This window comes from Artibeus jamaicensis, unplaced genomic scaffold (genome assembly GCF_021234435.1).
Source record: "Artibeus jamaicensis isolate MK-2021 breed Jamaican fruit bat unplaced genomic scaffold, CSHL_Jam_final scaffold_833, whole genome shotgun sequence".
NCBI classification, from domain to species: domain Eukaryota; kingdom Metazoa; phylum Chordata; class Mammalia; order Chiroptera; family Phyllostomidae; genus Artibeus; species Artibeus jamaicensis.
In genome coordinates this window covers 7,525,141-7,546,589 of record NW_026522056.1, presented here as the reverse complement: position 1 = coordinate 7,546,589, position 21,449 = coordinate 7,525,141, and the positions used below count along the sequence as shown (strand labels likewise).

Below are 21,449 nucleotides of genomic sequence, written 5' to 3'. Positions count from 1 at the left end.
GGTTGAAGACTGGTAACAAGCAGTTACTGGCTATGTCTGAGAGCCAGAGAGTCTGGGTTCACTCGGGGAACAGAAGTCACACAGTAATTTAAATAAGAAAAGTTGGATAATAAGCTACAATAGAAAACTAATTATAATGACATAAAGAGAACTCTGTGGTACCTGAGGTGTGAGGATAGTCCCCAAGGAAGGGTACCGTTTGTAAGGGTGGCCACTCTGCAAGGCTGGAGTTCAGACCTCAATGGACAAGGTGTGATTTATGTCTACTTGGCCACTAGACCAGAACTGGTCCACAGACATGGAGAAAGCAGAAATCACACCTCCAGCTAGTGTTGCTGAGAGAATCAACGCCACTTCATGTGTGAGGGCTGGAGTGCACAGTGTCCAGGTCAGGACAGGCACAGGTGAGTCACAGCTGGTGTGGGGTTCCACAGAGTGTGCTGGGATGGCACTGCAGGAGCTGCAGCCTGAAGTCCATGATGTCCATGTCAGCAGGATCACAAGAGTGTGGTTAGTGGATCCAGGCCAGGCTTGCGAGATCACTGAAGGCCAACGTATTCTGGCAATATGCGTGCAAGGAGTACAGCACCATGGCAGGTCCTCACGTGTGGCACAGGTAATTTCCAGTGCAGCAGGAATAAGCAAAGGTAAAGCACATTACACACCAAGGGTGTTTCGTTCCTCCAATGTCCCTCTGGTGTGCTGTACTGGCAAATTTTGGTATTGCCCTGCTATAATGGAGAAAATATCTAGATTTTGATCCATTATTGCAGATCAAATAGTGAATAATGAATTTGGACTTGAGAGGTAACAGATTATACCTTGCATATGACCACTAAAAGTGAAGGAAAAGCCTGAGTTATGAATGGTTTGGTTGGTCTTCCGGTTATAGATACAAGGGGCTCTGGGGCAGAGGCGTGTGGATGGACTTACGGGAATGGGCACCAGATGTGAATGTTTTTGTATCGCGTGCCAGTGCCCACTGGAAAACATCCAGCACAGAGAAGGGAGTAAGCAACCACATAGACAGAACGACTTGGTCAGAGTTTTTTAAAGGAAAGCAACTCTCACTTGATGGCAAGTTGATCATATCAGAACTTCTTCCAACCTAGAAGGGGCCAAAGTTTTGTTCTGTTTAGGAAGAGGTACCTATTCAGTTATTGCTTTGTCCTTCCCACTTGCAGAGCCATAGGCAGCACTATTACATATGGGATAGCTGATATGATTCTTAACATGTTGAAATACACAGATGTAGAATCTCACATTGCATGGCATCTGGCCAGGGAACCCACTTCACGGTAAATGAGGTGTGGGAGCGAGCGCATGACCACGAGATCCGCTGCTGATTGTTTCTCAGGATGCACCACCTAGCCTCATGCAACTTTTGAATAGCTTTTCTAATAGGTGAAATGAAGCACCTGTTTGAAGGAGGTATTTTAAAGCAATAGAATGCTATCTGTGATGGTATATCTGTGATGGTGTCAGTTTGACTGAGCTCTATGTGCAGATAGGTGGTAAAACATTATTTCTGGGTGTGTCTGTGAGCATATTTCCAGAAGAGATTAGCATTTGAATTGATGAACTGAGTAAAGCAGATGGCCCTCCCCAAAGCGAGTGGGCATCACTCTGACAAATTGAGGCCTGAACAGAACGAAACAGTGAAAGAGCAATTTGTTGTCTGGCTGAGTGGAGACATTCATCTCTTGTCTTTGGACATCGGTGCTCCTGATTCTTGGGCTTTCAGACTGAGATCCAGCGCTTACATCCTCAGTACCAGATTTTCTGGCCCTCAGACTCGGGTTGATTTTATCACTGGCTCTCCTGGTTCTCTAGCTTGTAGATCTAGAATTGACATGGGTCTTCTTGGCCTCCATGGACAAATGAGCAAAATTCCTAAAATATCTCTCTCTATCCATCTATCCATCCATCATGTATTTTGCTTCTGTGAAGAACCTTGACAAATGCAATATCCTTAACGTACAGCACAAGATGAAGCAAAAGTAGGTTTACAGTTGTTTGTATGGGAAATAATATAGTAATAAGTAAGAATACAGAAATAAATTCTGTCTCATGTATTCACAACTTTAAACCTACTTTTGCCCCACCCTGTGTATTTATTAATCCAGACATCCTTAAGGTGCTGCTAATAGAAAGGACTTGCAGGTCCAGGAATGTAGGGATGGAAGTAGAAGTGGCCTCGCTTGTTTTGCACCTCCAACCACAGGGCCTGCCTTCACACAAGCATTTCTGAAGCAACACTGTATTTTTCCACTATTTTCACTACCAAGTGTATGTGCTTCATGTCCATAACAATGCTTCCATTTTTCATCCACTGAAAATTGTTGGGAAATTGCTACAGCACATATAGCAGTGTTCTACACAGTGCTCTTACTGTTTCTCTCGCAGTTTTTTCCCCTTGCATGTCACATAGGTTAATAAGCTGTGTAGCTGCTTCATTAGCTAGTTCAACAAATATTTATTCAGTCAGCCTGTTATGGAGTACTTATGTGCTAGACATTGTTCTGGGTACAGCAAAAAAATGGACATTAAAAGAAAATAGGGGTCTCCCTGCCCTCTGTAGCTTACCATCAAATTTGGAAAATATGACTATTATCTGTGTCCCACAGTAAACAGTGCCTCTTAACATCTGGACTATTACTCTTATCACTCTAAATGTTACATCTTTTGGCAGAATATTCCTCCCTTCTTTAATTTTCAAAAGGAAAAAGATTATTAATTTAATGTCTAATTCTGTCTCTTTCAAAGTGTGATTTAATTTCTCCTTACTTTCATGTTTTATTTTCTAACACTCCTTTTCATCAACTTTCACCCTTGTCAAGTTGCTGCCGCTCTAATTGGCACTTTCTTTGGCTCTGCTAAAAAACAGGCTACCTCTTCCAATATCTGCATCATCTTGTCTCAGTTTCCTTTCTAACTTCCTGCACGATGGCTTCTGCCCCTGCTGTTCTGCCAGCTTTTAGGAAGGTCTATTTGGTGAGCAGAAAAATGCACCATGCAGATCCTCCTTCGAGGAAACATTTGCTACTCAAGGAGGAGTGTGGTTAACTGACAGATTCAAATTCTTAGCTGTTTTACCATCTGCCTTAGCCAACTATATGACCATCAGTTCAACTACTGAATGAGCCAGTGGTACAAAGTCCTCAACTGTCTCCTTTGTCGAACAGTCTTTGCTCTGGTGCTCCCTTGCTCTGGAGCAACCTGTCTTGTTTGGCAGAAACTTCGTCAGGTCTTTATCACTGTCCTAGACCCTATTTACCCAATTTAGTTTTCTTTTTTTCTTTTTTTTTTTTTTTAATAGTTTACAGCAAAGGTCCATAATCTTTTGATGTGTTTGTTATTGGGCTGTGTTTTTTTTTAATTTATTTATTTATCTTTAGAAGGGAAGGGAAGGAGAGAAGGAGAGAAATATCAATGTATGTTGCTTCTGTGTGCAGGTTCGTCTCATGAGTACAGAGAATAGTTTTCTTCTTTTTTCACAGTGCTACTTTCTAAAGAAAAACCATTTTGCTCTCTGATTCTTCCTCAGCATCTGATCCCTAGAGAACACAATGGGGAGGTTCATTACTGACTCATTATCACCAATACAATCACTTTCTCAGTTCTCTACTTGATTTCTGAGATGCACTCGGAGTCCTTGAATAGTGTTTCATCCTGTAATTCTATTTTATTTTTATTTTACATCACTATTACCATCGTAATGCTTGGATCATTTTACCTTCTATTTGGATGCTTTTCCCTTAATCCTTCAAACATCTGTTTTGCCCATAATTCTACGCCAGACCTCCTTTTTCTTTCTGTATGTTTCTTCATCGATGTTCCTATTCGCATGTTTTTTCCTTCATGTTCTTTAATGCGTTCACAGATCTATATTTTCCAAGTCCAGTCTGATGCGTCAGACTGAAATTTCCAACGACTCCTCCACAAGCTATTCCTCAGGCACCTCCAATTCCACTGCCTTTAACCGAACAGGAACTATTTCTCGTTCCCTGTTTGAATCTGCTTCTTTTGACATCGGTGCTCCCCTCTCATCCCAGCTGCTTAGTCATATCCACAATTTCAACACCTCTATGTCAAATAATTTACAAGCCTATTATTCCTTCAAAATATCTCTCAGGAAAACTTTGCTACTTTAACTTTCCCCCCACTTTCTATTCCAGAGGATGTAGACAGTAGTGGTCTAAACTAGGGAAAATTATCCTTCGTGAAGTTACTACTTCTGGCCTCATTAATCAGAGAACTTTGAACAGCCTTTGGACAAGGATTTTTCATTTCCAGCAGTGACCTCTCTGGTACACATCCAGTTTTCTTTCAATCTCTGATGTAGTATGTGAAAAAAGAAAGTGTCACACATATTTTGGTATTAGCCTAGTTCCAGGTGTCTAGTAAGTTTGTAAAAAATAATTGTAGATGTAAACCCAAATGATTTGAATGCTTATAAGTTGTGCATATTAAAAACTGAGCAGTTATTACCAATCATGAAAATAAAGTAATAAATTTAAATAATAAATACCTATCTCACATTTTGGTTACTTGACTGAACAACAGAAAATTGTAGTAGAACCATGAACAACCTTTTAAAACTCATCCTGCCTTTGGTGACAGATAGTAGACTTCAACATTTGATCAAGCTTTACACAATCAAAAAGGCATTTTATTTTAAGAGCAACATGTCAGTCTTCATATATTAAATCTTTCAATATTCATATAATTTTGCAAGATAAAATACTAATTTTATAGTACATAAAATTATTGAAATAAATGAGTATGATAATCAACATGCATCACAAAAAATTAAATCATATATTAGTAAAATACTGTGTACATATTTGCCTATGTGGAAGCAGAAAAATCTTGTTTTAATATCTAGCACTTGTAGAATTTTTTTCTACATTTGGAATTTTATTGCTAGAATTTTATCTAGCACTAAAATAATTTTTAAAAAGCACGATCAAAGGTACTTTTTAATAAAAGGCTAATTTTATCCATTTACCTATTTTGTCACATTTTATATATTGGAAAACATAATCATTTGATTTTTTTGTATAAATATTGCAATTAAGGAATGCAAGGAAAAGTATCCCATGGAAGAACAACTTAAGAACTGTCTGGTAAAAATGTCATTGTAGTGAGAGAGAGAGGAACACAGGTACAAAGGAAGTAAAATGGCAATGAATAACTATTAATAATAACCTTAAATGTAAATGGATTAAATGCTCCAATCAAAATACATAGAATAGATGAATGGATAAGAAAACATGACCCACACATGTGCTGCCTACAAGAGACCCACCTCAGAACAAAACACCTACACAGACTGAAAGTGAAGGGCTGTAAAAAAAATATTACAATCAACTGGACAGGCAAAAAAAAAAAAAAGCCAAGTTTGCAATACTTACATCAGACAAAATTGACTTCAAAACAAGGGTCATAAAAGGAGATCCAGAAGGTCGCTTTATAATATTCAAGGGAAGAATCCATCAAGAAGACACAAACATTGTAAATATATATACACCCAACATAGGAGCACCCAAATATATAAGGAAAATCTCAGAGGACTTCAAGAAAGATACTGACAGCAACACAATTATAGTAGGGAATTGCAACACCTCACTGTCAAAAATGGATAGGTCTTCCAAACAAAATATCAACAAAGACATTGTGGCACTGAACCATGTCCTAGATCAAATGAACTTAACTGGTATATATAGAGCCTATTATTCCAAAGAGGCAAAAGACACATCTTTTTTCAAATTTACATGGAATATTTTCAAAGATAGACCACATGATAGGACTCAAAACAAGCCTCAACAAATTTGAGAAAATTGAAATTATACCAAGCATTTTTTTTTTTTACCACAAGGGACTAAAACTAGAAACCAATCTCAAGGAAAAACCTTGAAAACATTGAAACTCATGGAAATTGAATAGCATGCTATTAAATAATGAATGGGTCAAGAATGAGATCAAGGAGGAAATCATAAAGTTTCTGGAAACAAATGAAAGTGAACTCACAGCAACCCCAAACTTATGGGATACAGCAAAGGCAGTCCTGAGAGGGAAATTCATAGCCATACAAGCCTACCTAAACATGATAGAAACATTTAAAATAAACAGCCTAATCCTAAACCTACAAAAGCTGGAGGAACAACAACAAAGACAGCCCAGAGAAAGTAGAAGGAAGGAAATAAGCAAGATCAGAGCAGAATTAAATGACATAGAGACTAAAAGCACAATTCTAAGGATCAATGAATCCAGGAGTGGGGCTCTGAAAAGATAAACAAAATCAGCAAGCCTTTAAGCAGGCTCATCAAGAAAAAAAAGAGAGGACCCAAATAAACACAATCAGAAATGAAAGAGGAAAGATTACAACTGACACCACAGAAATACAAAGGATTGTAAGAAATTACTGTGAAGAACTATATGCCAAGAAATTTGAAAACCTAGGTGAAATGGACAAATTTCTAGAAAAATATAATCCTCCAAAGCTGAATGAAGAAGAAGGAGAAAGCCAGAACAGACCAGTAACAGCTGACGAAATTGAAGCAGTAATCAAAAGACTCCCAACACACAAAAACCCTGGACCAGACAGTTTCTCAGAGAATTTTACAAAGCATTTAAGGAAGAGCTAACCCCTATCCTTCACAGAGTCCTCAGAAAAAATCCCAGATGATAAAAGAATTCCAAACTCTTTTTATGAAGCCAGCATCATCCTAATCCCAAAACCAGATAAAGACACAACAAAGAATAAAAAATTCAGGCCAATATTGTTGATTAACATAGATGCTAAAATCTTCAAAATATTGGCAGACTGCATCCAACAATCCATTAAAAAGATCATACACCATGACCAAGTGGGATTCATCCCATAGATGCAGGGAGGGTACAATATTTGCAGATTAGTAAATGTAATAAATAACATAAACAAAAGGAAAGACAAAAATTACATGATCATATCAATAGATTTGATAAGGTACAGCACCCATTTATGATAAAAACACTCAGCAAAGTGGGAATAGAGGGAGCATTCCTCAACATAATAAAGGTCATAGATGAAAGACCCACGGTCAACGTCAGACTCATGGATAAAAACTAAAAGCTTTCCCACTAAGATCAGGAACAAGAGAAGGATGTCTGCTTTCACCACTCCTATTCAACATAGTCAGACAAGAAAAAGAAATGAAAGGAATCCAAATTGGAAAGAGGAAGCAAAACTGTCACTGTTTGCAGATGACATGATGGTCTACATAGAAAATCCTGTAGACTCCATGAAAAAAACTACTCAACCTAATAAATGAATTTTGCAAAACAGTGGGATGCAGAGTCAATATTCAGAAATCAAAGGCATTTTTGTACACCAACAATGAAATACCAGAAACAGAAATTAGGAAAAAAACCCATTTGATATAGCAACAAGAAGAATAAAATACCTAAGAATAAACCTAACCAAGGAGGTAAAAGATCTGTACTCAGAAAACTACCAAACACTGAAGAAAGAAATTAAGGAAGACATAAACAAATGGAAGCATGTACCACGTTCATGGATTGGAAGAATTAACATAATCAAAATGTCCATACTAACCAAAGCAATTTATAGATTTATCACAATCCCTACTAAAGTACCAATGACATATTTCACAGATATAGAACAAACATTTCAAAAATTTATATGGAGCCATACATAAATGACCCCCAATAGCTGCAGCAATTTTGAGAAAGAAGAGCAAAGTAGGAGGGATCACAATACCTGATATAAAACTGTTACAAGGCCACTGTAATCAAACAGCCCGGTATAGGCATAAGAACAGACACATAGACCAATGGAACTGAACTGAGAGCCCAGAAATAAACCCAAGTCTCTACAGTCAATTAATATTTAACAAAAAGGGCAGCAGCATAAAATGGAATAAAAATCACCTCTTGAACAAATGGTGTTGGGAGACCTGGATAGCTACATGCAAAAAAATGAAACTCGAGCACCAACTTACACTACTTACAAAAATATATTCAGGGTGGATAAAAGACTTAAATATAAGTCATGACACTGTAAGAGTTATATAGGAAAACACAGGGAGGAAAATATCAGATATTCCATGTAGCAATATTTTCACTGATATGTTCCCTAGAGCAAGGGACATAAAGGAAAGAATAAACAAATGAAACCTCATCAAAATAAAAAGTTTCTCCACAGCTGAGGAAAATAGCATTAAAATAAAAAGAGAACCAATAATATGGGGAAACACATTTGCCAAAGATAACTTGGAAAAGGGTTTGATCTCCACAATATCTAAAGAACTCAAACGAGTCCACAGGAAGACAAAAACCCAATAAAAAAATGGGCAAAAGAGCTGAACAGACACTTCTCCAAGGAAGATATACTGAGGTCCCAGAGACACATAAAAAAGATGCTCAGCATCACTAGCCATCAGAGAGATGAAAATTAAAACCACAGTGAGATTCCACTTCACACTGGTGAGAATGGCCATCATAAACAAATCAACAAACAGCAAGTATTGGAGAGGTTGTGGAGAAAGGGTAACCCTAATGCATTGTTGGTGGGAATGCAGACTGGTGCAGCCACTGTGGAAAACAGTATGGAATTTCCTCAGAAAACTAAAAATGGAACTGTCTTTTGACCCAGCAGTGTCACTGCTGGAATTATACCCTAAGAACCCTGAAACAGCAAACCATAAGAACCCATGCACCACAATGTTCCTAGCAACACAATTTACAGTAGCCAATTGCTGGAAGAAACCCAAATGCCCACCAGTAAGTGAATGGATTAAATAACTATGGTACATTTACTCGATGAAATACTGTGCAGCAGAAGAAAGAAGGAGCTCTTACCTTTCAGAACAGCATGGATGGAACAGCATAGCAGGCAATTGTTTCTTTTAACCATGTGTATTGCCAGATTACTATGTAAATCTCAGGTTTAAGCAAACACACATACACTCATGAACATAAAGAAATGTTGTAAAAAACTAAACGTAAATCAATTCACGTAAATTGTTTCTTAGAAAAATCTTTGGTTACCCTTGGAAAGCTTGTTTTATTGTTTTATCGTATGGAGTTTTAAAGCATGGAAAGTTGGAATGGAGAGCATTGTACTAAGTGAAATAAGCCAGGTTGTGAAAGACAAATACCATGTGATCTCACCTTTAACTGGAACCTAATCAACAAAACAAACAAGCAAGCAAAATATAACTAGAGACATTGAAATTAAGAACAATCTGACTGTAATGGAGGGGAGGTGGGAGAGAATGATGTGAGGACAGCAGGGAAGGGATTTCAGGAACAACTATAAAGGACACATGGACACTAGCAGGGAGGGGTGGAATTCGAGGAGAGAGGTGGGATGGCTGGGGTAGGGGGGAGTGGTGGGGCAAAATGCAGACAGCTGTACTTGAACAACAATAAAAAATGTCATTGCAAAATTAAAATTATGCTTCACTAATCTGCTTATTAAGCCATCAAATGAAATCTCTTTCCAAGTTAATTATTTGCTTTTCCATGTGTGAACTCCAGCCTGGGGGTGGGGGGACTGTATAACTTTTATTTAGTCTGCTTAGCCACAGAAACCAAATCATCCACACAGAATAATTAATGAGAATATAAAGTTGTATTTACAGGATCACTTCATACTTGTGTTTTTTTCTCTCTGATACTTAAATTGTAACTCCATACTGGGAGATTAAAACAAATACATAGACACATTTCATATTGAGCTTTCCATTTAGTTTGTGTAACCAAAGATTTTTCTAAGATACAAATTTACGTGCAATTGATTTACGTTTAGTTTTTTACAACATTTCTTTATGTTCATGAGTGTATGTGTGTTTGCTTAAACCTGAGATTTACGTAGTAATCTGGCAATACACATGGTTAAAAGAAACAATTGCCTGCTACTAAATATTCCAATAATTTCTACTGTCCTTTTCCTTTCCTGTAAGAGTTCAGCCCTTGTACCAGAAAGATATGACGTGGACTCTTAATGTTGCCGAGAACTTTACCTCTAAGAGCCTGCTTCCAGAAGAGAAAGTGTCTTTACAACCTCAGGTAACCCTGCAAGGCCTTTTAAATGTCAGCTTTAGAGAAATAAAGCGCGTGGCAGAAGGCAGGCTCCTGTGTTCTCTGGCACGGGGTGGCACGGGGGGGCGCGCACCGCGGCTGAGGTGGGCGGGGCCTCTGGCCTGGGCGGGGTGAGCTGCCCTGACCCCCACCACTCCGCCCTGCCCCGCCCCAACCTCTCAGCCCTCGAGAAGAGAAGCAGCGGTTACTCCACCAACCGTCCTCTCTGTGAGGCGGCCCACCTGCTTCGCAATGCTCTTTCTTTTGCTGATCCTCTCAGGTTTGGGCCAGCTGACATCTGCAGGCCATTGTAAGTTGGGGACATAGGAGGGCCACCAAGGCCAGAGTATGGCCCTCCTGGCTCCAGAACCAAGACCAGGCGGGGGATCGCCCAGGGTGTTGTCACAGCCTGTCTAGTTTCAGGGTCCTGTGGCGCCCAAGGGTCAGAGGGCTCGGAGCAGATCTGGGACAGTTGTCCCTCACTTACCTGGTGCTGCACTGGCAGGAGAGAGCACCCTGCTTCTGGGGCGGTGGGGACAGAGAGAGCCTGGATGGGGTCCGGGTCCACACGTCTTCACCTAGGTGGGGTTGAGGACAGAGTCCCAGGTTTCCTGTCACATGGAGGGGAGTCTCTTCCTGGAATCACACAAAGTGTGTTTGTGTGTGTGTGTGTTTGTTAGGAATGCTCACACATGTTTTTTCTCACTGCAGACTCTGAAATGTCACATCTGCAAATTACAGTGCCACGGAAGCTTGGGACCAACACCAATGATGGCGATGCTTCAGAAACACATGTAATTAAGAAATCAGTTTTTTTTAAATGAGTGTTTTATTTTTACTGGACTACTTAACCCAAGTTAATTCGTGAATATCCCTTTGTGAAATTTTGTGTTCTAGTTACGGTATTTAAGAGTCATTTTTTTTTCTGAATGAAAGCAAGTGTTTTGATTGTTTTCATGTCTCAAGTGATACATGCTCATTAAGCATTTATAAAGATACCAGTGATCTGAAAGGATTCCAGAGTTTGGAACCTCAGTAGCAGGGTCAGGAAGGAACAGCAAACTACCAGCTGAAAAACTATTAGACACTGAGGCCGGTTTTATAGACTGCGTGATCCAGCTGACTGTCTCACTTTATGGCACCAGCCAAAATCCAGTGATTATGTATTTATAGAAGCTATGATGTCAAAAATATAAATATCCACAAGTTACATGTCCTAGGAAGATGTGAATGAAAAGAAAATAGGGGTATCCATAATAATAGAAAAAACAGAAAGCCTTTAGCTCCCTCTTACACACTACACACACTCATCACACACGACATTGTGAGAGGTAAGCATTATTTCTTAAAATATTCAGTTCACTAGGAACATATAACAATTCTAAATTTTCATGAATTTCATGAAATGACCTTAACACATGTAAAATAAAGACTGACAGCATTAAAGGTAGAAATTTCAAATCCATTTTCATAGTGAATCCATAAAATGTTTTCTTCTTAGCATAGTACCCGCTAGGTCCATCCATGTGGTTGCAAATGGTAAGATTTCATTCTCCTTTATGGCCAAGTAATACTCTATTGTATATGCAGCGGTGGGCAAAAGTAGGCTTATTATTATTAACTCATGATTATCAACTCAAAAGAATGTTACAGTGACACAGTACACTTAGGTACAATCTTCTAAGTGCTGAAATTGCTGGCCTTCACTATTTACAAATTCTTGCAGTCTCCTGGCCATACCCAAGAACATTCTGGCACAAAGTCTTTATAAACCCACTCTTGCCCATCCCTATAGTACAACATCCTCTTTCTCCATTCATCTGCTAATGGAAACTTATGTTGCTTTCATATCTTGGCTATTGTAAATAATGCTACACAGATAAATACCACATGATTTCACTTATATGTGGAGTCTAAAGAGCAAAAAAAATATGAAGAAACAAATGAAGAAACAAAATAATTGAAAATGCAAAGAAACTCATAGATTCAGAGAATAAACTTGGTTGCCAGATATGAGGAAAGCTGGAGGGAGACTGGGTAAAAAAGGTGAAGGGATTAAGAAGTACAAATTGGTAGTAACAACAAAGTCATGAGTATATAAAGTACAGCATGAGAAATACAGTCAATAATATTGCCAAGTGAGTACCAGACTTATCAAGGGGTTCATTTCCTATAAATGTGTAATCACTGTGCTGTACACCTGAAACTAATATACTATTAAATATCAACAGTAATTGCAAAATAAACATTAAAAAACTCAGAAAAAATGTTATTTTCAACTGTTGGAGGAAACATCATAAAGACATAAAAACAATTTGAACAACAAGAATAAACATTTTATTCAATGACTATATATTTGTAGAAGTAACCCCCCCAGAGTGAATACACTGTTTTCCCCTTTCTGGTATTTGTGAGGACTCATCCCACACATGAGATGTCTTAATGGTGAAGCATTTGGCGCAGCAAGAGAATGAGTATTGAGACAAATATCAGGATCCAAGAACATTAGCAGTCAGGTCCCCATGAACCCAACCCAATCTCTGTTCCTCAATCATGCTGAGTCTGGTTTGAAATAACGAGACCTATGGGAGGAATCTTGCCCTTGGTGAAATTCCTTAAAAAACAATCTGTGACTCTAAGAAGCCAAGCAGTCCTAGTCTATCTAGGTAGGAATACACTAAGGAGGCCAACTTTGGCCAGGGGAGTTTTGAACCCTAAACACTACATTATAAATTTCAGAGCTCTTCTTTTAACTGAGTCAGAAACATTCAGCTTTTCTGATCCTGCTTGTTATCTCTGTCCCTACAGTAAATAATGCACATGCTTCTCAAGAATGTACAGGTCATTCAACAAAACTGACAGGAGAAAGTAAAAACATTAAAAATCAAATGGTACGAAACTCACTATCTGGTAACAATTTAATTAATTTAAAATTTATCAAAAAGGCTGAAAAATGTATTTGGTAATTTAAAAATACACTTGTACATAATTCATGGGTTAAAGGAGAAATCGTTATTGTAATGGATATTAAATAATGAATAATGGTCAAGAATGAAAAAAGTACAAACCAAAATTTGAGCCATGCTCTTAGATGGTATAAGGAATGGTTTATTATTACAAATACTTAAATAAGTGAAAAAGCCTGAAAAGTAGAAGTTAAAATTAAACATAACTTTAAAAAAAGTTAAAGATGTAACTAAACTTAATGAATTAATGAATTAATGAAAGAGAAAATTAAGCTAAAATAGCCTGGATTCACAATGTCAAAAGTTGACTTCTGAAAAAAGTATAGGACAGATGTTTTGATGAGGTAGACTAAGGAAAATAGAAAGAAGAGAAAAACTATGTAATATTAGAAATGAGAGCTATATAAAGGAATAAATAAAATATCAATCAATAAAAGAGGAGAGATTACAACTGATACCACAGAAATACAAAGGATTGTAAGAAATTACTGTAAAAAACTATATGCCAAGAATTTTGAAAACCTAGGTGAAATGAACAAATTTCTAGAAAAGTATAATCTTCCAGAACTCAAGGAAAAAGAAGCAGAAAGCCTGAGCAGACAAATAACAGCTAATGAAATTGAAGCAGTAATCGAAAAACTCCCAACAAACAGAGCCCTGGAATGGACAATTTCTCAGGAGAATTTTACAAAGCACTTAAGGGAGGGCTAACCCTGTCCTTCACAGACTATTCCAAAAAATCCAAGAAGATGGAAGACTCCCAAACTCCTCTTATGAAGCCAGCATCACACTAATCCCAAAACCAGATAAAGACACAACAAAGAAAGAAAACTTCAGGCTAATATCGCTGATGAACATAGATGCTAAAATCCTCAGTGAAATATTGGCAAACCACATACAGCAATGCATTAAAAAGATCATACACCATGAGCAAGTGAAATTCATCCCAGGGATGCAAGGATAGCACAATATTCACAAATCAATAAACATAATACATTGCATATACAAAAGCAAAGATAAAAATCATGCGATCATGTCCATAGATATGGAAAAAGCAATTGATTAGATATAGAACCCATTTATGATAAAAAACACTCAGAAGAGTGGGAATAGAGGGAGCATTCCTCAACATAGTAAAGGCCATGTATGACAGACCTACAGCCGACAGCAGACTCAATGGGCAAAAACTAAAATCTTTCCCACTAAGATCAGGAACAAGAGAAGGTTGTCCACTTCCCCTACTCCTATTCAACATAGCACTGGAAATCCTAGCTACAGCATCAGACAAAAGAAGGAAATAAAAGGCATCCAAATTGGAAAGGAGGAAGCAAAACTGTCACTGTTTGCAGATGACATGATAGTCTACATAGAACATTCTATAGACTCCACCCCAAAACTGCTCAACCTAATAAATGAATTTGGCAAAACAGTAAATGCAAAGTCAATATCCAGAAATCAAAGGAATTTTTGTATTCCAACAATGAAACATCAGAAACAGAATTAGGGAAAAAATCCCATTTGATACAGCAACAAGGAAAATAAAATACCTAGGAATAAACCTAACCAAGGAGGTAAAAGACCTGTACTCAGAGAACTATACAAACTGAAGAAAGAAATTAAGGAAGACACAAACGGAAACAAGTGCCATGTTCATGGATTGGAAGAATTAACATCATCAAAATGTCCATACTACCCAAACTAATTTATAGATTCAACACAATACCTACTAAAGTACCAATGGCATACTTCACAGATAAAGAACAAATACTTCAAAAATTTATATGTGACCCTGAATAGCTGCAGCAATTTTGAGAAAGAGGAAAGTAAAAGGATCCCAATACCTGATATCAAACTGTATTACAAGGCCACTGTAATCAAAACAGCCTGGTACTGGCTTAAGAACAGACATACAGACAAATAGAACAGAACAGAGAGCCTAGAAATAAACCCAAGTCTCTATGGTCAATTAATATTTGACAAAGGAGGCAGCAACATAAAGTGGAGTAAAAAATAGCCTCTTCAAATGGTGTGAGTCCTGAACAGCTACATGCAAAAAAATGAAACTTTTGAATACCAACTTATACCATGCACAAAAATAAATTCAAGGTGGATAAGAGATTTAAATAAAAGTTGTGACACCATTAAAGTTGAAGAGGAGAACATAGGCAGCAAAATCCCAGATATTACATGCAGCAGTATTTTCACTGATATGTCTCCTAGAGCAAGGCACATTAAGGAAAGAATAAACAAGTGGGACCTCATCAAACTAAAAAGCTTCTGCATGGCTAAAGAAATCAGCATTAAAATAAAAAAGAACCAACTGTAGGGGAAAACATTTTGTCAATGATACCTCAGACAAGGGTTTGATGTCCAAAATACATAAAGAATTCACACAAATCCATTCCAGAAAAACAAAAAACCCAATTAAAAAATGGGCAAAAGAGTTGAACTGACACTTAACCAAGGAATGTATATACAGAGGGCCCAGAGACATATGAAAGGATGCTCAGCATCACTTGCCATTAGAGAGATACAAATTAAAACCACAATGAAATAGCACTTCAAATATGTCTGAACGGCCATCAAAAATAGATCAACAAACAAGTGTTGGAGAGATTGTGGAGAAAAGGGAAACCTGGTGCACTGTTGGTGGGAATGCAGATTGATGCAGCCACCGTGGAGAACAGTATGAAATTTCCTCAGAAAACTAAAAATGGAACTGCCTTTTGACCCAGCAATTCCACTGCTGGGATTATACCCTAAAAACCCTGAAACACTAATCCATAAGAACCTATGCACCCCAATGCTTATAGCAGTGCAATTTACAAAGCCAAGTGCTAGAAGCAACCTAAATGCCCATCAGCAAATGAGTGGATCAAAAAACTATGGTACATTTACACAATAGAATTCTATGCAGCAGAGAGAAAGAAGGAGCTTCTACCCTTTGCAAGAGCATGGTTGGATCTGGAGAGCATTATGCTAAGTGAAATAAACCTGGTGGTGAGGGACAAATAGTGTATAATCTCACTTTTAACTGGAACCTCCTCGACAAAAGAAATATAAAATATATTATATTTTATAATATAATATAACCAGAGACATAAGAATTAAGAAAAATCTATCAATAGCAAGGGCAGAGGGGGAAGGGGACAGTAGGGAGAAGAGTTTTCAGGAACTTCTGTAAAGGACAGGTGGACAAAACCAAGGGGCAGGATGGAAGAGAGGGAGGGAGGTGGGTTAGGCTGGGGTCGGGGGTGGGGAGTGGTAGGGAGAAAATGCAGACAGCTGTACTTGAACAACAATAAAGTAATTAAAAAATAAGTCCTTCTTTTATTCAGGCCATTATGTTTTAATTTTAATTTTTTTTACAACACAACACTAACCAAGGAAATAAGGACCGTAGCAAAGGAGTTATTTTGTTAGTAATTCCTATAGTCTTGTCAAATTACTTCTAGTTCCTTTTATAGTCCATTTGTCTAGTTTGTTTCAAAAAGCATACTTTTGAATGTGAACAAAAGTTTCTCATTGTGTTCTAAGTGGAGTTTCTACAATAAGTTTGAAGCCTGCCATGTTTTAATACCATCTTTTGTAGCTCTATCTGCCAAATTATTGTCTTTAGAACATTTGTTCCTCTGTGCTATGTGAGCTCTGTAATGAATTACTGATATCTGAACAAGTGACTCTAAGGTGTCTAAGAGCAGATATAAATTTTCATGAGATATTTTAATTCTGTTTTAGTAGAATACCCTAAATTTTTTGAAAGTGGGGAAGGGAGAGTGAAAAAGAGGGAGAGAGACATTGATGTGAGAGAGAAACGTCATTGGTTTCCTCTTGATTTGTTCCAACCTGGGACAGAACTGGCAGCCCAGGTCTGTACCCTGGCTGGGACACGAGTCAGGGTGAAGCCCTCTATTTCAGGGGTCCCCAACCTTTTTGGCACCAGGGTCTGGTTTTGTGGAAGCCAATTTTTCCATGGGTGGGGCAGCAGCTGGGGCTGGGGCTGGGACAGGGTGGGGCGTGGAAGGAAAGAAAGGAGACAGGAGGTAGAGCTCAGGCAGTAATGCTGCCCAAGATTCTCCCTAGCTGCTCCCCTCCTGCTGGGCTGCCTGGTTCCTAACAGGCCACAGACAAGTAACTTCCCCTGCTCCCAGGTTGGGGATCCCTGTTCTATTTCAAAACTTTTCTCTGTGGCACGACAGACAGCAAAGAGACGTCATATTTATACAATTGCAATATGTGTGTGTGTGTGTGTGTGTGTGTGTGTGTATTCATATTACAGCAAAGTAGGAAAGTAGAAAAAAGAAAATAAAATTCAAGTTTATCCAATATTTATAAATGTAATCATTTAAAATTGAAATTTAAATTAATAATAATATTTAATAAATGCTAATGATCAACACGCTTAATTTGGAATAGATTTAGACCCCTTGATTTTTTGGTCATACATCCTGAAGTTAAAGAAAAATTGCAATAGACTTCTATATATTCATATACTTTTGAGACATGAAGGATATAATCTGTTTATGAAAAAGTACATTGAAAAAAATATGGCTTTTGACTTTTAAACATTTTAAATTTCTAATAATTACTTTGTCTCTGAACACTTTGTTGTAGGTCACTTATGCTATCAAAATTGATGGAGAAACATACACTCTTCATCTTGAAAAACAGTAAGTGGCCATTTTTTCCATACAGCTTTCAGTTTCTTAAATTTGTACAGTCACTACCCTATATTGAGACTAAACAAAAGTGTGAATATTACATTTATTTAACATGTTATATCCTCTTTGTGATTCATGTCAGATTGGAATTTCTGTCTTCATCTTGAGATTTAAAATCTAACGTGAAACCAAATTTTAATTTAATGATGTAAATGTTAAGGTATGTTGGACAGATAAAAATTACTCTGTGTAACTCCTTAATGTAACCATAATTGCAACAATTAAAGGAATAATTTTTTTGTCCATGCTTAACTTCATCTGTCTTCATCTTATTTGACATACTGATGTGATTTTAAGCATATTACTTGATATTCTACAATAATTTTTTCTCATTGTGCTGTGGTAGTATTTTTAATGTCTTAAATATTGTTTTCTATCTTACTCTCAAAAATCAATATTAACTTTATGTGTCTATTTCCCCAATTTTCTATTAAAATATTACATTTCCCTTAAATAAAACCTACCAAAATTTGTGTTTTTACAAAAATGGAAACAGTATTGCAAATGACAGGTCATAATAAATAATGGTGCTTTTTTCTTTCTGTATGTGTATATTATAACTCATTCTTTAGTAGATAGCATTGCATAGTATGTAATAGTGATAGGTAATGAGGTTATTTCCAGAGATTGTCACTATTAAATCCTATAATACACATTGTTGTATGTATATTCTTATATAATACAGTTTTTGTTTTATAGCCTTGATATTAAGAAATAGGTTTCTGGCTCAAGAAGTATGAATACTAATGATAATATTGAAAATAATAACAAAACAATTAAAGTAACTAACATTTATTGAACACCTACCATTTGCTGGGCATATTTCTAAGCAATTTGCATGTAGTGATGATGTAATTGTCACAGAAACCTCTAAGGTAGGCACTCTTTACTCACATTTTATAGTATATGAAGTTTTTGAGAGACATTGCCAGTGTCTTTCTGAAAAGATGATAGCAATTTAGGTTTGCAAAGTCTGCGTGAGGACTCAAATATTCTATCTCACCTCAACATCAGTTTGTATTTCCCTAAAAATTAGTCTAAACATTTATTGGCTATTTGCATTTACCTGAATGAGACTTGCCTATTCATATAGTTTTCTCATTACTATTTTAATATTCTTTATTTTGTAGAGCAATTTTAGGTTTACAGCAAAATTGACTGGCTGTACAGAGGTTTCCCATATGCTTCCTACCTCACATATGTAGAATCTCCCCTGTTATCAACATTCCCCATTAAAATGATAGGTTGTTATAATTGTTTATACTAAATCAACATGTCATTATCACCCAAAGTCCATAGATTATATTAGTGCAGTATTTTTATACTGGCTTTTTCTTTTGAGTGATGAAAAATAAAATGGATAATTGTGAGACTACGTTAAACAATTAGTGACATACATGTAAGCATTGTGTCTACACTATTTTAAAAGAAGTGTACATGGCTGATATAGTGAAATCTGTTATTCCCCTACCCAGACCTATTCACTTCTCTCAATCCCCAGTGCTCATCACAATTGTGATGTTGACACATATTGTTCTGTCATATTTTTTCTTCATTCATCTATGTGCCCAGAGATAAATAATAATGTTTTGAGTATTGGTTTATAGATGTAAAGACTCAATACCGTATATTCCATCATACATTTTATTTATTGTAATATGGTAGACCACAAAAGTAACCACAGTTCTTTACTTTTCCTTGTATCTTCATTCTTTGTCATACTGGGGGGACCCAAAAAACCCCGAATTTATAAAAAATTGTGTATTTATTCGTACGTGTTTAAGCTTCAGTAACCTTCAAAATTCTCTCCATTTGATGCAATACACTTATGGAGACTTTTTTTCACTGCTCAGATCAGTTGTTGAACTTGTCACTTTTTATGACTTTTAGTGCTTTTGCCATTTTTTGTTTCACCTCCTCCACAATGGCATTTTCCCTTGAGGATGTTTTTTATCAGGGGAAACAGAAAAAAGTCCCCTGGAGTGAGATTGGGTGAATAGGGAGCATGGATAAGAGGTGTCATGCTATTAAGACAATGAAAAGACGGGCTGTTTTTACCACAGCTTCACTTCGTGAAAAGTAACGATAAAAGCATATATCTTTTTTGTTTTTATCAGTCAGTGGGTATTTGTTAGCAAATGTTAAGTAACATATTTATGCTATTAAATTTATTGATGGTTAAATCTAAAAGAAAAACTTTGTTGTGGGGATTGGAAAGCTCTGTTTTTCACTAGAGCTAAAGCTGTGTCATTACAGTATCTATACTTGTATCTGGTTGTACTGGTTATCATTTTTTCTTCCATATACATTATGCCATCAGAAAGCTAGTTAAATAATGCAGAAATGAACCCGTTTAATTCTTGGATATTTGAGCTTGTATAATTGAAAGTAAATTTTGTTTAATTTCATGATTCTGTAAATTACTTTCATGAATGAAATTATTACAATGAAGTGTCATTATTTTGGTTGAATTAGGTCATTTTTAGACCCTCGTTTCCTGGTATATTCATATAGCAGCTCAGGAACATTGCATCCAGATTCTTCATTTATAAAGGTAAGTTTTTCTTTAGTCTGTGTAGATTATATTTTTATGTCATCAACGGGTCATTGGTGGGAAAAAAGAATGTTTTGTACTGCACACAGAATTATTGGGCAAACAGATCACAGATACAAATATAATGTGGCAATTATAATTAAATCATCTTCAATAGAATACCTACTTTTCTGTTAGTCCTCACCTGAGAATGTATGTGTTTATTTTTGAGAGACAGAGAATTGATCAGTTGCCTCCTGTATGGCCCCTGACTGAGGATTGAACCTACAACCTTCTGGTGTATGGGATGATGCTCCAGCTGAGCCATCTGGCCAGAGCTAGAAAAACTACTTTTTAAATTTATAATTCAGAAATCACTTATCCAAGAAGGTCATTTAAACTACCTAGATGTATTAGTGGGAAATTCAATAAAGTTTATATGCTTTTCTCCCATTAAAAAAAATAAGACACAGGTAGGAGTCAATAAATTTTTCAAAGTATGTGAGAAAGTCAGCTTTAGTCTGTATGATTCTTATTTTGCCAGAACACATGATTTGGAAGAAACAAATGTCTGACAGGTGATTGGTGAATTCTATTTCTTTATTGCGATTGAGAAATTACAAACATGGTAACTGATACAGCATCTGTCATACTCACTGTTTACGAGTAGAGAGCATGACAAAATATTGTACATGAGGTACCTGTTTTTAGACGTTTGACGACAGGCATGAGGGATTTTTCTGTCAGAGAAACGATGCACAGAAGGCAAGTCTCACATTCAACTTAGCTCTCTGACTGGGAATAATATCTTAAGTATAGTGTTGCAGTTGGAAGATGAAGAACCTGTGAGATGCAGAGCATTTTCTGATAATAATGATCTAATATTATCTTCTTCACATGGGTATTCAGTTTTCCTAGTCCAATTTGTTGAAGAGACTATTCTTTCCCCATTGAATAACCTTGGAAGTTTTGCTAAAAATGTTTATTAACTATAGATGTAAAAGGTTATTTGTAAACCCTTAATTCTATTGCATTTGTCTACATTTGTTATATTCCAGTAACAACCTGTTTGATTAGTGTAGCTTTATAGTAAGTTTTTATTATCAAAAAGTCTTAGTTTTAATTGGGTTAGTATATGTT

General features: G+C 36.7%; 1 protein-coding gene across 1 annotated transcript in view; it reads left to right on the top strand.

Annotated features, from left to right (window-relative positions):
- Nucleotides 1–298: 298 nt before the first annotated feature.
- The window catches only part of LOC119065026 (A disintegrin and metallopeptidase domain 3-like), a 135,705-nt gene continuing 114,554 nt past the window's right edge, over nucleotides 299–21,449 (top strand). Inside the window, exons 1-3 of the mRNA XM_053660077.1 lie at nucleotides 299–616; nucleotides 17,670–17,725; nucleotides 20,252–20,330. Coding sequence (XP_053516052.1) covers nucleotides 299–616; nucleotides 17,670–17,725; nucleotides 20,252–20,330 — 453 coding nt within the window. The remainder of the gene's footprint in view (nucleotides 617–17,669; nucleotides 17,726–20,251; nucleotides 20,331–21,449) is intronic.